Genomic DNA, 17,302 nt, shown 5'->3' with positions numbered 1-17,302 from the left:
GCCCAGATCTCTTGCGTGGTGCAGACAAAAACATTTTAATTCCCAATTTTTCCTTCATCAGCAGTTCATTGTGTCAAACATTCCAGCATCCAAACTAAAATAAACCACAAACATTTTAACATATGGATTCCTCAGTCTCATTAAATTACTTGTACAGTGCATAGCAATGTCACAGCCAACACCAGAGATTAGATCTAATAAGGACTATCACCACAAAGCTCTTGGCAGAAGATGCAGGCTGATGAGCTCACAGACAGATGAGGCCTTTCTACTGTTTACAGCTACAGAAAGATACAAATGAAAATGATCTTGCCTATTTCTAATCCTCTTGGCACCTTTGTTAATATATATTCCAAGTGACATAAAGATAGAAAGGTATAATGCACATGAATTGCAAGAATGCTTTGAACATGATTTTTATATAATTCTGTAAAATTTTGTACTATTTTAGTTATTTTAGTTCAAATTGATAAAAAGAAAGAAAGAAAGAAAGAAAGAAAGAAAGAAAGAAAGAAAGAAAGAACAATAGCAGCATGACACCTGAATAACTGATTAAATATTTTGCTATTTTTATTCTTTTCTACATTTTTTTTTTGTTTTCATTTGGTGTTTTCTCTTTCTGTTTCTGTTTTTATTTAGATTAGTTTCTTTTAACGTATTGTATTATGAAAAAGCTTTAATAAAATCTTATTTTAAAAATAGTTTACTGTTACGGAAGATAACGTTCAGTAAAACAGTTCTGGACTTAGATACAGTGATATACAGCTACATACGATTACAAAGTATCTCCATTGCTCCAAATAAACTCCAGGAATTCAAAGCATAACACTGGACAAATAACACCAACCGACTGGTGACTCACATACTAACTAACTGAGCTGACGTACATTAATCACAGATATAGTTGAGGCACTGGGCCATTATCATCACAACTGCCTTGGCTAAACTTGCACCTACGATTAGCTCATCCATAGTGATTTATACTCCATGAAGGAAATTAACCTCTTCTTATATCTGGTTACTCCAACATGCCTTTAGTTATAAACACAGAGCAATAAGGGGAGGGAGTTTATTGAAACAAGGGAAACAAAATGGAGAAGAAGAAAGGAGGACGATAGGGAAAGCCTTGCTTGCTTTTCCTGTCCCCTTCTGCCCTTCCATTTTCCTTTTCCATTCTGTCTCCCTTGCTTCACTCACAGCAGTTTTCCTCCCCATTGCACTTTGTCCTATTTTACCTTCCTTTTCTGTACCTCTATCAAAACATTAACCCACATAGTCCTGCTCAAGTACTGTGCTGCTTGTGCAGCTATCTCTTGATGGGCAGGCTCCTGCCTTTGCAAGAGAACAGCTTCAGTCTCCAGCTGTAACCCATGCTGCAAAAGGCACAGAGGAAGAGGTCAGTGGAATGGAAAAAGGAGGAATGTTGGGGGCGATGTTGGGGGTGGGGAGAAAGATGAGTACTTGCCTGGATGGAGGATAGAAAGGAATATGCAAGTATCAAGAAACTTTCTCAGGGAAGAGGTATCACCGCTGCTTCAAGCTAGGAGGCAGGTGGCAAGGAGGCGGGCATGGCATCCAGATCCAAATCTACTGCCCTTTCCAGAGTGCTGCCTCAGAAAGTATTCCTCATGGTAGGCCACTGCTAAGCTGGATGCATAAACAATGCTTTCTTTATCTTGTGAATTGCCCTGAGATCTTTGGATCAAGGGCAGTTTATAGATTTAATAAATAATAATAAATAATTTCTGATAAAGAATGCTTATTGATTTGATAGGAAACCATCTGCCATGTTCTATTGTTTCTTCCAGTCAGGTGTTCTAATGTCATCATCCATGTCATACATTAGATAGATAGATAGATAGATAGATAGATAGATAGATAGATAGATAGAGTTATATTCAAATAAATAAATAAAAGACTTCACACTAATCTTACAAAGGCAGTGCACCACAGTGCAAGTGGCAAGTGCCAGAGATTGTTCTGGCATATCTCTGCATTTATTTTAAAATTTAAAAAAGACATATTAAAGTATTGCTAAATGCGCACATCCAGTAAAACTAGAATATAGAACTCTTGCCTTAGAATCGCTTTCAGGCTTCCCCAGGATTCGATGCCTTGCATTTGCACACTCCCCAGGTCTCTATTAAATTTATGGTGCAATATAGCCAGGACTGACAGAGCAGACAAGGATCCAGTCTGCTGTCTCTAAGCAGCTTCTTTTTGCTCTCGAGAGGCACAGAAACATCTCTTTTAGAAGCATGCCCCCAGACACTTTCCAGCTCTTAGTGGTCCAGGGCAGTTTTTCTTCTCTTAATCTCCTACGTTCTTTTCCAGGTAGTTTCACTGCCACAAACCTCTGTGCAATTAAAGAGACTGGCACAAGGACACAAAAACCCTGCAGCAGCGAACAAAAGATAATTAGAACTTCACTGTTCCAAAAGGTCTTGCAGACTCATGCGCACAGTCTTTCTACTGGGACAAGAGATCAAAGCCGATAGCAACCTTGTGCAATGATTAAGATTTAATGTTAAGCCTATGAAAATACCACAAAAAATTTATGGAATATTAAACAGTTACTCAAATCACTTCCTCCCCCCCCCCCCAAAAAAAAAATCACTCCCCTTTATATTGATGAGGAAGAAAACACAATTTTATTTTAATTAAGATGAGCCATCTTCTCTGCCCTTTTCAAACCGATGAGATGTTCATCATTTTTAATGTGTGTGTACTAATTATTAAAAGTTTTAAATGAGGCAATGGATTAAGTCCCCAACAATTTTATTTGTCTGACAAATTCTCCCCTGAGCAAGTCGGCTAGACTAAAGTAGATCCCTTTCTGGTCTATTCATGCCACATCTAAAGGGTTCCCCTGGGGCCACAAATAAGATGCAGCTATATTTTGCAATGCCTTCAGGAGTTTCATTCCAAATTTAGAAATAATAGAATAATAATAATAATAATAATAATAATAATAATAATAATAATAATAATATAATTTATTATTTATACCCCGCCCATCTGGCTGAGTTTCCCCAGCCACTCTTGGCGGCTCCTAATCAAGTATTAAAAATGATACAGCGTTAAATATTAAATACTTCCCTGAACAGAGCTGCCTTCAGATGTCTTTTAAAGATAGGATAGCTACTTATTTCCTTCACATCTGAAGGTAGGGTGTTCCACAGGGTGGGCGCCACTACCGAGAAGGCCCTCTGTCTGGTTCCCTATAACTTTACTTCTCGCAATGAGGGAACCGCCAGAAGGCCCTCGGCGCTGGATCTCAGTGTCTGGGCTGAGTGATGGGGGTGGAGATGCTCCTTCAGGTATACAGGACCGAGGCCATTTAGGGCTTTAAAGGTCAGCACCAACACTTTGAATTGTGCTCAGAAACGTACTGGGAGCCAATGCAGATCTCTCAGAACCAGTGTTATGTGGTCCCGGCAGCCACTCCCAGTCACCAATCTCGTTGCTGCATTCTGGATTAATTGCAGTTTCCAGGTCACCTTCAAAGGTAGCCCCACATAGAGCGCATTGCAGTAGTCAAAGCGGGAGATAACTACAGCATGCACCACTCTGGTGAGACAGTCCGCGGGCAGGTAGGGTCTTAGCCTGCATACCAGGTGGAGCTGGGAGACAGCTGCCCTGGACACAGAATTAACCTGCGCCTCCATGGACAGCTGTGAGTCCAAAAGGACTCCCAGGTTGCGCACCTGGTCCTTCAGGGGCACAGTTACCCCATTCAGGACCAGGGAATCCCCCCCACGCCCGCTTGCCCCCTGTCCCCCAAAAACAGTACTTCTGTCTTGTCAGGATTCAACCTCAATCTGTTAGCCGCCATCCATCTTCCAACCGCCATTAATGTGGGACACGTGTTTGGATTTCAGTGCAAGGAGAATAACACCTACCTATTTAAAACATTAATATCCTACCTTTACTCAAGGCAGCCAACATCAAAGTACATCAAAATTTTAAAAAGCACCAGAACAGGAGGGGAAACAGCAACGAAGCAGCCATTAAAACAATCTGGCATCTTCTAGCAAGTAAAAACAATGCATCTAGTTGAAAACACATTTTAAAAGCATCTTTCAAAAAGTGTTCATGGCTCAAAAGCTGTCCTAAGCAGCAAGATTTTAGCTAGTTGGCATGAGGCTGCATTGATACCATTTGTTTACTGTGGGACTATATATCAGTATGAATAGCCTCTCTGAAATGGTGACAAAGAATACAGGGATAAACAGCAATTCTGCATCCAAGCTCCAACTTGTGAGTGAGCTGAAGACACATTTCTGCACATGAAGAAACGTTTGCTGCCTACCTGCAGCTCATTGGTAAAGCACCTGCCTTGCATGTAGAAGGCCCCAAGTTCAAGCCCCAGAATCTCGAAGTGGGCCTGGCACAGACCCTTCTCTGAAATCCTAGAGCGCTGCTGCCAGTTTGTAGAGACAGAACTGGGCTAGATAAGAACATAAGAGCCTGCTGAATCAGGCCAGTGGCCCATCTAGTCCAGCAACCTGTTCTCACCAGAGCCAATGAGATGCCTATGAGAAGCGCGCAAGCAGGACCTGAGCACAGGAGCACTCGCACAACTTGTAATCTCAGTCATAACACTTAGCATTTGATTTAACGATTGCAAATTAGAGGTTCATTTCTTCTTTGTCAATCACACAGCGATAGCTTTGCATATAAACTGTCCTTATATAGCTTGTGCTTTAAAATTGCCTTTTCAATGTCACTTATTAATAATATCAAGTAACAGACAGACTACTCAGCAAGCCGGGGTCTATTAACAATTCTTTAAGCTCCACATTCCATATAATTGCCTATGATGGTTTCAAGAGAAACAATATAGCTTGGGGAAATGAGTAGGAAATAGATGTGGTTGTTTACAGATTGCACATGCAGTGTGGCTGTGTGCATGCACTCTCAACAACAGGTATTGCATGGGCCTTATACTACTCCCTCTCCCCCATACTGGTTTTGGCTTTTAGAAAAGCTGCTTGTTTTTGAAATTCTGATTGAGTACACTGCATAGTCAAATAATTCAATAGGAAAGTGCTATTTGATTTGACTGAACTCAAATACAGTTGAGCTATTTTTACTAAGCATGCAGTGAGAGTATGTGTAATTAGTGGTTTCATCCATATGTGCTATAATTAATCTTACTTCTTGCATAGCCAGCCCAGTCTCCATCATGCACTGAGGAGAGCAAGGCTGCACTGCACAGGCAGATCTATAAAACAGAAAATTGGCTGGGGGAAACAGCCCAGTAAAAAAATACCTGTATTATGTTGAAACAATCACAGCAAAACTATCATATTTACTCGAATGTAATGTGCACCTTTTTTGGCCAAATTACGTTGCGAAAACTGAGGTGTGCATTAGATTCAAAGGGGCATTAAATTCACATGAATACGGCAGATGCCCTAGCTTGATTGCTTCTTGCATCTGGAGATGAACCCCATTATATGCACTATTTTATTATATGTGCTATTTGGGTGTGGGGAGGGGGCATTGTGGTGGCTTGGTGAAATTACTAATTGCACTAAGGTGACCCACAGCATAATCTTATGCATGATTACAAAGTCCCACAGAAACTTGGAACTATTTGAAACCAAAAGTAGACTCCCTGAAATTAGTGTTCGTTTAATATAATATAAACTTCATTATCTGGGTTTCTTAATTATCCAAATAAGACAGTAAACGTCTTCTTGGTGTTCCAGTCCTATAAAGATCTTCCATTTTCATTTTAATCAGTTTACGCAAAATAGATCAAATTGCTTTAAAGTTCATCATATGCAAGTTTGTTTATTTGTTTATTTATTTTTATGCAACTTCTTTTATTTTGTATGCTATTTTACAATTTAATAATACTATTCGACTTTGTTAATTAACAAACCAAGTGAGTAAATAAAAATACTAATGCAGTGGTACCTCGGTTTAAGAACAGCCCTGTTTACAAACTCTGCAAAACCGGAAATAGGGTCTTGGTTTAAGAACTTTACCTCAGTCTAAGAATGGAATCCAAACGGTGGAAGTGCACCAGCGGTGAGAGGCCTCATTAGGGAAAGTGAGCCTTGGTTTAAGAAGGATTTTGGTTTAAGAACTGACTTCCGGAACGGATTAAGTTTGTAAACTGAGGTACCACTGTATTTTAAATGAGATGCATAGTGTAGTAGCTTATATAGGACAACAGTACTATTGCAAATAATTTGTAACCATGACAACAAAGTCTGAACATACTGTTTCACATTAGAGGAACCTCACCTGTGTTCTTTCTCATCCACTTTACACAGCTTCACAACTACTGCTTGTTGTGTAAGCACTGGTATTTTAAGCCCTGCATTCTAGTTTAGGCCACTATGTAAGGAAGTTACAGGTTGGGCTGGCATTAGTAAGCATTATTAACCTCTTGGTGAGGAAGCAATGTCAGATTTACTCATCTGAAATCAGGGCAGAAATGTACAAATGTGAACAAAAATGCAGCAATTATAGGAACATGAATAAATAAGGTAAGCAGAAACAAATAAAATCATACGCCTTTACTGCTCTCTCTCATATTTAACTGTCAGTTCATTAGAGCTATGCAGGCAGGTCTCATTCAAATTCAGGTGTTGCTTTACAACACAGAGGAACTTGGTCATTTCAGCACTCTGGTTAGCTCCAGGACTCAGCTTGCAGCTTCAGGATCACCTACTCTCAGAGACCCCATTTCACCTTCGAGACAGCAGGTTCCATTTCCTAATGTTGTATTGTGTTCAAACTCTTTCCCTGACTTTCCCATCCTACATTCTAAATATGAACTTTCCATGAAGATTTTGGAGGCAACCCATTATGGTGGGTTACCTTGAAACAGCTGGCTCTGGGGGACTTTCTATTTCTAATGAATATGCAGACTAGGGTTGAGGAAACCTGCAAGTGGGCTTACAAACACACACAAACCAACTAGACTTGAAAGATCCAGTTCCCCACCTCTGCCAGAGAGCGTTGGCTTTTATGGGGGGTTGTAGCTTCCCTCCCCAGCTGCATTCTCCATGAATTCCTGCCCAACCCATGCAACAATTAAAAGTTGCATTTTATTATTTTGTCAACTACCTTAAAGGCTCCTTAAAAGAAAAGGGCAAGTGGAATCAAAGAATAAAAGCAAGACTTTTAAAGAATGAACATCAGAAGCCAGGCAGGTAACTTTTTAGTCTTCTCTTTACTGTTGTAAGTCTCTTCTATTATGTAGTCATCTGCTAGCTGGAACACAAATGGCTTATTTTGCTTTCATTGTTGTCTGGGTTTAGAGAAATACTACTATTTACTAAATGGCAAATTAAACTTAAGAGAATGATTGCAACTAACATCTGAATGGAGAAGACCCATTGCTTTTACATTTCAAAAACACTGGCTGGAATAAGGAGGCATCATTCCTCAATGTCCCATAATTCCAAGATTCTTTTAAATCTTTAAACTTTGGCTCTCCATATGCTGTTGTACTCCAACTCACATCAGCAAAACCCAGCATGGCCAATGTAATTAATAATAATAATAATAATAATAATAATAATAATAATAATAATAATATATTTATACCCTGCCCATCTGGCTGGGCTTCCCCAGCCACTCTGGGCAGCTTCTAACAGAACACTAAAATACAATGACCTATTAAACATTAAAAGCTTCCCTAAACAGAGCTGCCTTCAGATGGCTTCTAAAAGTTTGGTGGTTTTTCTCTTTGACATCTGGTGGGAGGGCGTTACACAGGGTGGGTGCCACTACCGAGAAGGCCCTCTGCCTGGTTCCCTGTAACTTGGCTTCTCGCAGCGAGGGAACCGCCAGAAGGCCAGAAGGCGCTGGACCTCAGTGTCCGGGCAGAACGATGGAGGGGGAGATGCTTCTTCAGGTATACTGGACCGAGGCCGTTTAGGGCTTTAAAGGTCAGCACCAACACTTTGAATTGTGCTCGGAAATATGGTGAGGGATGATGTGAGTTGTAGTTCAACAACATCTGAGGCTACACATTCCCCATCCCTGCTTTAAATCCACACATTTGTCTGGCAGGAAAGGAATAGCTATATCCTTTCTATTTCTCAAGGTTATTCCTAGTGGTTGTCACCTAATTTTTTGGATGTTACTTGCTTACATGCAGGCTTACATCAAGAACAGTTATCCCACCTCATGGGTGGATCACCCCTCTGATGTTATTGATGACTGAGCCTGCTGATTAGACACCATTAAAAAGGAAATATTTTCTCCTATGCTTTTAAACTCCTGAACCAGCTTAATGACTCCTCAGAGTGCTAAACTGACCCTGACTTCCTACATCAGGAATGGGAAACCTGCGACCCTAATTCTGGAACCCCAAATTGCACTGCTGGATAAATCTCAGATATTTTCAATAAATAAAAGAAGCAATAGTGTTGTCAACAAACTTAAAATGCTAAGTTTCACAGTTTAATTTTAATATAGACAATGCGCATGTTTTTCTAAAACTAAGTCGAAAATGAGACAGCCTTAATATTCTCTCTCTCTCTCTCTCTCTCTCTCTCTCTCTCTCTCTCTCGTGTGTGTGTGTGTGTGTGTAACAGCAGTGCTACCTTCTTTTGCTGCTCATTCACTAAAAGTAGTGAGGTATGTGTCACAAATATTTCTCTGCTCTTTGGCATAATACAGAGAATTAGTTATCTATGTATACGCTTGACTTCTGTCCCTCAAGCAGGAAAATCCTCATGAGTACTAGAGGGTTTTCCAGAGCACAAATGATCAAAAAGCATCTTCATCTATCTCATCCGCTCCAGGCACAGAATACAGCAGTCAAGGGTACTTCAAATCCAGAGGCTGCTTCAACAGCTGATTGCTTGGGTAAGCAGATTTCAAATTCATTGGCATTCTTGCCATGTAGGTATGGATTTCAAGCTGCACTGACAGCATCCTTTGGTCACAAACCAAAGTTTGCATCCTTTCATTGCAAACTTCAAAGTCAATTGATTACATAAGAGTGCAATGCGTTTTCTGTGTGATGCTGAACCAAAGGAAATCAGGAGGGATGCAACTGACCTTGTGCGATATACTTCAGTACCTCAGGAATTTCCAGGGGAAAGAAGCGAGAAAGTGTGAATTCTCATGAGTGGGCTGCTGAATGGCAATGCCTTTCAGGACAATTTAAGATCATGTATACTATTTATTACGACAACTAAAGCAATGCACATTCCTGGCTACATTAAAAACAAAAAAGCCTCTATGTTCTTCTATTTGATTCTAAATCTAAATAGTTACAGTAGTCTTACATCACTTGGGCAACACATTTTTAAAGTAAGCAGAACGCTGGCAGCAATTCTAGATCTGTTGTATATGTATACAATGAAATATAGTGCTCAGTTTAAAAAAAATAAAAACTGTGGTGATCACCTTTGTTTCAGTAAGCGCTCACAAACCATACAGCAATTGTGAAGCTAGAACTGGAGCAGGAATGAGGAACCTGTAGTTCTGTAGTTGTTGCTGGACTGCAAGCCCCATCATCCCTGACCACTGGCCATGTTGGCTGGAGCTGATGGGATTTGGAGTCCAACCACATATGTGGGGCCACAGGCTTCATTTTCCCCAATTTGGAGTAAGTTAATTACAGGGATGTCATCTTTTTATAAAATGTACAGGGATTTGTGCAGTACAAATAACTAAGTGAAATTAATTAACCAGATGCTAGATACAGCCAATAAAAAGGGTGTGGTTTCTTAACTTCTTTTCTGAACTAGCCTCAAAGTGACTTTCAACAGATTTCAATAATATTTGAAACCAAGGCAATATTTAAAAGCCAGCCCCTCTCACAAGGAAGTATTAATCACTACCCTGGCTCGGTCAGCTGTCCTCTCCCTGCTACTTTTTATCAGCAACGAGGGGCAAGGAGCAAGAGCCTGGACCAAACCAAGCACTGTCTCCATATCTTCAGAATTTGCTAAGATAGCTGAACTACATAGTGCTCTGCATGCCTCTTGAGATTCATCTCCTGTATCAGCAGTGTCAAGGTCCTGGCAGATGCAAGTGATTTTATCCTCAAAATGTTTTGCAAATGAGTCACAGAGAGCTACCACTGGTTCTACCACCTACTTTGGACCAGATTGTAAAAGGCCCCATACTACCCAGAAAATCACTGCCAGATAGCATGGTGAGGATGCACTGGAGGCAGCAAAGTATGTCTTCTTTATTGCCTTCACTGTCACTGAGTAAACTTGATAATAAGCACTTGCCAGTGTTTGATTGCATTTGTCTGTAGTTTTCCTCCACTTGTGTTCAAGCCGTCTCCCAACTTGTTTCAATGCCCTGAGTTCTGGAGTACACCAAGGAGCCAAGCAGACTATATGAAGCTCAGGGGTGATCATGTTATCCATGGCCCAAGCCATTCTCATGTTCTACAAATTGGCCAGGGTTTCAACAGGAGCACCAGTCATATCAGCCAGAAAATCTTCTAGAGCTGCTGGGAAGACAATTGGATCCATCATCCTCCAAGAAGGGACCATCCTAAAAAATCCCCTGCCTCTGCAGGAGGTAAAAGGTACTGAAAGCCTAAATCTACCCAGCAACAGTAGCTGGACTGAAGTGCTCTTTCAAGCAAGAAGTGTGGAATCAAGCACTCCCACAGCCACTGTTTCTTTGACCAACCTGGTTTTTCCCTTTCTGCAGTGTTCTTCCTAGAAGACAAGTGATGCAATCTCCAACAAACCCTTAAGTCTCAGGTCAGTAGAAAAGGCCAAAGCATATTCCCTTCAGTTCTGCAGACCCAGGGCTACTCCCATCCCTGCCTGAAAACACATGGAAGGTGACAGATTCCTAGTAATTTCTGTTCATATAGCTTTGTTCACATCATTGACCATCACTACACTCACTCGGGGCTGATGGTGCCTGTGAAACCAACAGCAGTTATCCACAGATTAGGTGTGTGCTATCATTATAAGCTAATGATTCTGTGTGCCTTGCTTCTGTTTATGGTTTTGGTCTACCACAAGGCATAAGTACAATAAGAGCAGGATCCAGACAGCTCTCTTAATTGGGAAAGCAGGGGCACGATGAAGGGCAATTTTACATGCCATCAGCTGATCTCATCATCACATGGAAAACTGACAACATTGTGGGGAAGGAAAGACAAGGAAATGATGGTCATGAACTTGTTCAATTAAAGAAGAAAAAAAAGTCATTTGAATTTTAACGTAAGCTGTTGTTTCGCTTCATATTTATAGAAAAATGCTATTTAATTCCCACAGGTATACAAAGCTGTAACACTTAATCATTAGGGGGGTTTTTTCCTGAATAAAATAACCCACACATTTTGTATTTTGGTTTATGAGATACATTCACACATTAGTGTCATCTTGTCAAGTTCTTCTCCAAGGCGTTCAGAGGTGGAAGACAATTTAAACACTGACAGCCAAGTTCTTCAGGATTGCAGATGCAAGAGCTTTGGAGGGGAAATGTTTAAAAGCACTGCGATGATGTCACAAATGTGTGAGTACAGGAAGATCTCCATGATGCCACATCAATCCACTCACAGAGAATCTAGTTAGCACTGAATATACAATTACCCCAAGCCAAGAAAGTAATCAGACCAAACTCTCTTTCCCCTCCCTGCTCCCCTCCCCTGCAACTCGCTTCACCTAGTGCTTATCAATAAATATGAAGCACTCTTCATTTCAGCAACACAAGAACCTGCTAACACAAACAATTGCTAAATAGCTGAGCTGTTTTGAGCACAGACGCAAAACAGTATAGCTGCTACTATGCCTTAATGAAATTAATTTGCGATCAGCTATGTGGTAGCAACAGGAGCTCAAACCTGTTGCTGGTGAAATTCATAGCAGTAACTAATAAATGCAACATTGCAAGGCAAGACCATGTTTTGTAAAAAGTGCCTCATGGAATGGGAACACACATAAAATACACATCTCCTGAGCCCGACAAGGCTACAGCTGCAGCAGTCATTCAAGCATTCCTCTTTGTCTGTTCAGTGCTAGCAGGTGTCCTTTGAAGATAGTAAGCAATATGAGCAGTTTGCATCCAGCAAACTAGTTCTGTAGAGCACTTAAGCAAAAATATACTGCATTCATTGAGGATTTCTGAAAGTAGTTTTACCTTCAAAGTCAGAAAAGGGAGACGACTCTAAAATCTTATCCTTTATGTTTATATGTTTTGCATTTGTGATATTTTTACCAATGTTAAATAAATAACCATAAAGGAGAGAATGCCTCTTCTGAGATGGCACTGATGCTTTCCAGAGCTGCATGGTGATGCATACATGAGTCACAGGAAGCATTGTCAGAGAAAAGATATCATGGTTTGGCTTAGCATTTCATCCACTCTCTTGGTCAGCCATGAACAAAACCTTTGATACAGTGGGTGGTTTGTCTGGAGTGAGTTTGACTTAGCATTACATGCAAACCAGGCCTATGTAAATCATCTCTTCAGCCTAAATGAGTGGATACTGCCCACCAGTTTAGGGATGGCTCAGAAAGAATCTGTTCAAGGACTCTGGTAGAACTGTAGCTGAGTCAGTGTTGTTATATTATCTTGTATGCTGCATTTCCACATAACTATGCCCTAAGTGATGAATAACACACAAACTAACACCTATCAATGCATCACTACAATAGACAGCCTGGTACAATTTCATTTAAAATCCAAATATAACAACTCAACTCAACAATACTAACATTGTGAAATATTAAGTTCATTACAAGGTCAGCAATGTTAGTTCCCGAAACATTGACCAGTGCCCTGTGCACATGAATTGCAATGTTTCCTGAAGTCATAAAAATGAGCAATTTTTCCAAGTGCTGTCTAATTTGTTAGCAGCTGTTGCTTCACAAGCAGAGAAACACTTGATTTTCTTATGATTTTTTTTTATTGTTGGAAATGAAAATGCAGACATTAGAATTCAATTCAACAACCAATTATAGTAACCAATATCTTCAATACCACTAGCAAAATAGATAAATAAAGTTTTCAATGGTTCTCACCAACCTGACTCCAGTTGAAAATGGTGGTTCTATAACTGAAGTGTTGGCATTTCAAGACTGAAAACTTGGGATGTAAAACACTAGAAACTGGATTCATACATATCAGTTACTTCATACACAATAGACAAAATACAGTGCAACCACAACAATCAGCAGATTGTTCAAACCACACCTATTGTTATACAGACAGCCATAAAACCCACCACAGGGCTATGAAACTGAACACAGGTGACATTAGAAGGAAAATCCATTTCCCTTTGCCTCAATGGCAAACATAGCAGTCTTATGTTACAAACATATACCCTCTTACCTGGAAGTAAGTCCCATTGAACTCAATGGTTCTTACTTCTGAGTAGATATGTATAGGATTGCACTGTTATTCAACCTTCTGCCAAGTATGACATACTGAGAAGCTTAAGTCAGCCAATAAAATGTCCTAACACCATCAACACAAACTAAATGGGATAGATTTTGCTGTTCAGACATCCATGAAAGGCAACCAGACTTCAATAGTAACTGCATTTCTTCATAGCTTTGCACACAGCAAATGGAACATATAGAAACAAGACAAGAAGAAACCATTCAAGGCCAACCTCCTTCTCAGCAGAAGGATATTCCAAAAATATCCACTGGTGAACACCTTACTTTTGCCACACAATGTCTCCTCTACAGCTACCCAAAAAGGCTTTCTTTTAGAGCGCGTAGCATTGGTGTTTGTGGTTGGTTTTTGTTTTTTGAAAAATGAAGATCAATTGACTTTCAACTGGTCAGTGTAATGATCTGTCAGAATCAAGGTTCTCCATTATGGAGGGAGCCTCCACAGACATAAAGGTTCTCTGCTGTAGAAGTTAATTTCATCCCACAAAGCAGACAGGAGAATTCACACAACACTGGGGACAGGGATAAACACACACCTCTGCTGCACCTGTGTTCCCTCATAGCGTAATAACAGCTGTACAGGGCACCTATTAAAAACAGGAAGTATTCTTCCTCATCAAGTTTGTAAATTATCCCAGGAAACATGAAACAGGATGTGGCTATCCAATAGCTTAATTATTCTATTTCCTTCAATTAAAGACCATTTTTTAAAAGCAAATGCAACACATTTGATCGTTCCACACATAATGCTAACAAGCATTAATTACATTGAAATGCAGTTTTCACAGTTACCATCGGAAGAGTCTGGGAAGAGCAAATTGTCACTCCCATCGCGAGGAAGAACGTATTCAAACAAGGTCAGCACAAAGTTAACAATATTGCTTACTACAGGAGACATTTGGCACAGAGTCAGGAACGGCAGGAAAGTGAATGTTTTTGACAACCAATTTGCCAGATAATTTCAAGACCCTTTGGAAGTCAGATTATCAGGTAGCAATGAAAATCAGCTGCACAGAAACAGACTGATAGCAATAAGGATACATATAAGAACACATTTAATTTTACACAGTGTTTTGTAAAGGTTAGAGCATTCAAAAATATATATTTGTGGAGAAAGGGGATACGAATTTTAAAAGGCATTCAATTGTCAAAAGTAAGTTTTTACCTTTTTCTGATCTTCTAGCTTGTGGCTGAGCGGATTCCTTCCATGCCTGCTCATTTCTGAAGGTAAATCCATCACATCCGTTCCTTGTCTCTCAAAATGGAATTTGTACCTTGGAACACCAAACTAATCCACAACGTATGGGCTATGGACACAGAGACGCACTGCTTTTTCCATCACACACCTTAGTGGAAATTCACCACCTCCAAAGAATGGTTTAAAAATCCAGTGACTGGGTAGAGGAAATAAATTTCACGATTCTCTCTTCGGACCTTCTGAATCAACATATCGTTCTTAAAAGACAATACATCCAAAGAGAAATGTTCATCCGCTCCTTTAAGCTCCAACTGTTATCTGTTGCTTCCTATACAAGCTTCCATTTTTAAAGGTTACATCCTGTCTGTGAATCTGTTGAGGAGGGGGGAAAGACATTTAATTATTACTATATTTTTCTTTTTATATGTGGAAGAAGCTGGTTAACTGAGAAGCAAATTATCAGTAAAAATATAGTATACACAAAAGGTTTATTTAGTCATTTCCTCAACATATATACTGAGAAATGTCCCATCAAAGAGTCCAGTGGGTCTTATTTCCAACTAAGTGTGATTGCCCAGTCTTCCCTTTTGCCCAACACAACGTACTGAACAGCCTTTAAAGTAAATGCATTTATTGGAAGCCCCATTGGTTTCAATGCAGTTTCCAAGGATGAAGCTGCAACCTTATGGCCAATCCTCAAAAAGTGTGAAATTGCAGCTTTTAACCCCTGGCTCATAACCAACAACAGAGCAACAGCACCTTGAGCAACACAAAGCTAGACTAAGCTAGACCTGTCATCTTCCATGGCAGGTAGGTGCATGAAGTTATCAGGCAGTTCAGATCTAGGCAGCTTTAAGGATGAAGGGTCTCAAGACTTGCTGGTAGAGTGACGGACACTTTTGAGGTCCACCTGCAAACACCCACTCGGAGTTGTGGAGCCCTGGGAGGTGGTGAAGCACCCTACTCACCCAAAAGGGTGATGTTCACGGGAAGGCAGTACCTTCCCTTAAACACTACCTTCTTACCTTGGCAGCGCTGGCTCACAGAATTTGTTGTGTGCAGTTAGCATCACACAGCCTGCTTCCTTTCTGTAAATGTGTTGCACTAATTTAATGAATGTGGCCCAGTTCACCTAACTTTTGTGTCTTGCCTCCTTATTTCCATACGTGGTCACCATCAGTCCTTTAGTCGCTGCCTTGTGAATCAGACTAGCCCAGGCTTCCTCAACCTCGGCCCTCCAGATGTTTTGAGACTACAATTCCCATCATCCCTGACCACTGGTCCTGCTAGCTAGGGCTCATGGGAGATGTAGGCCAAAAACATCTGGAGCCCCTTACCACAATCAAGAAAGCTACAGAAAAAAGACAGCAACAGCATCTTAAGGACAAAACAAGATGTGATGGCAACAGACCCATTCAAACTCATGTTTGTACTGATAAATCAGATATGTGGTCTGAAAGCAAAAATGATGCATTGGGGGCGGCGTGTTAGTTTGACTTTAATGTAAAGTAATTAAGAGATAGAAAAACAGAATTCAGTGGTTTGTACCTTTTTGTAGAAGGACATAATAGATCAATGAAGTGATAAAATGTGTAACAACAACAATAATAATAATAATAATAATAATAATAATAATAATAATAATAATAGCAGCTGATGCTTGTTTTCAAGTATATGCTAAAATCTGTAAAATATTGATTTACTTAGTGCAATTAAAAACTAAATTCAATTTGTATTAACTATTTTAAAAAGAAAGTTTCTGTGATTTTAAATATTCATTTTAAGTGCATAATATTTTCAGAACAGCACTGTCTTGTGAAAAGTTAGGGGGACATAGTTGAGATGATTTTTCTTCATTTATCCTTGGACCACTATTTTCCAGTAGGTTGGAGCTGTTGTTTTTCTTTTAATCAGGTAAAACTTTTGGTGTCAAGTTAGAATTCTGCCATATTTCTTGTAGAATTCAGGAAGACTAATCAAGGCCTGCATGCTAATCCCTGCTAATCATGGCCTGCATGCTTCAATAATAATGCACAAATTCTTATAAAACCCCAGTGTCACATTTCATGTCTTGTCTGTCTGCATAGTCAAAGAAGTTTGCAAAGTTACAAACAAAATTATAGAATGGACTAACATTAGCATTTCACCTCGGGGTCTTTTAATGCCATTGCTTTGTGAGATGTGTCTTGTGGGAGGGGCACTATTTTTCAAGGCGGAGGAGTCCCCTATCATTTATCGTCTACCAAAAGCTGGAGTCTGTCTTGATTCATAGAGTCCCCCAGAGCCACTTATCACTGGCCCAGCAATTTGTTATTTCCACACAAAGCATTCTCTGAAATTGGCTTGGATTCTGGCTCTACCCCTGTCAAAAAGTCAAATGAATATGCCCTCTATCTTCTCCCTGCCTCATTTTCGAGTAAATAGCATCTTCCCTGTACAGATTGAGATGCCATGCACAGGACCCCAAACCTTCTGTTATTTATCATTTTGTTTCAGTCTTGGAAAGGCTGCCAAGCAAGTATGTCCTTCCTTTTATCTCCTCCATCATTCAATTTGTTGGTCACCGAGCAGAAGAGAAAGAAAATATATCCAAGCTGTACTCTAGACAGGTAGTCAATAACAATGTACGCTCACCCTGCTTTTCATTGCAATTTTCCTATGGGTTTAATGTGCAAGATAGGTGTGTCCAAGGCACAACAAAACCTACACCATGGATTAAGAGTGAGTGACAGTCTTGAAAACA

The 17,302-nt window shown here is 40.1% G+C and overlaps 1 protein-coding gene across 1 annotated transcript in view; it reads right to left on the bottom strand.

Moving 5' to 3' along the window:
- Positions 1–17,302, bottom strand: part of NAV3 (neuron navigator 3) — a 438,084-nt gene that overhangs the window by 323,835 nt on the left and 96,947 nt on the right. Inside the window, exon 2 of the mRNA XM_028745995.2 lies at positions 14,527–14,931. Coding sequence (XP_028601828.2) covers positions 14,527–14,598 — 72 coding nt within the window. The 5' untranslated portion in view covers positions 14,599–14,931. The remainder of the gene's footprint in view (positions 1–14,526; positions 14,932–17,302) is intronic.

This window comes from Podarcis muralis, chromosome 10 (assembly GCF_964188315.1).
Source record: "Podarcis muralis chromosome 10, rPodMur119.hap1.1, whole genome shotgun sequence".
Taxonomy (NCBI): Eukaryota; Metazoa; Chordata; class Lepidosauria; order Squamata; family Lacertidae; genus Podarcis; species Podarcis muralis.
The sequence above is the reverse complement of the archived record's forward strand: the minus strand, read 5'-3'. Positions and strand labels throughout refer to the sequence as shown.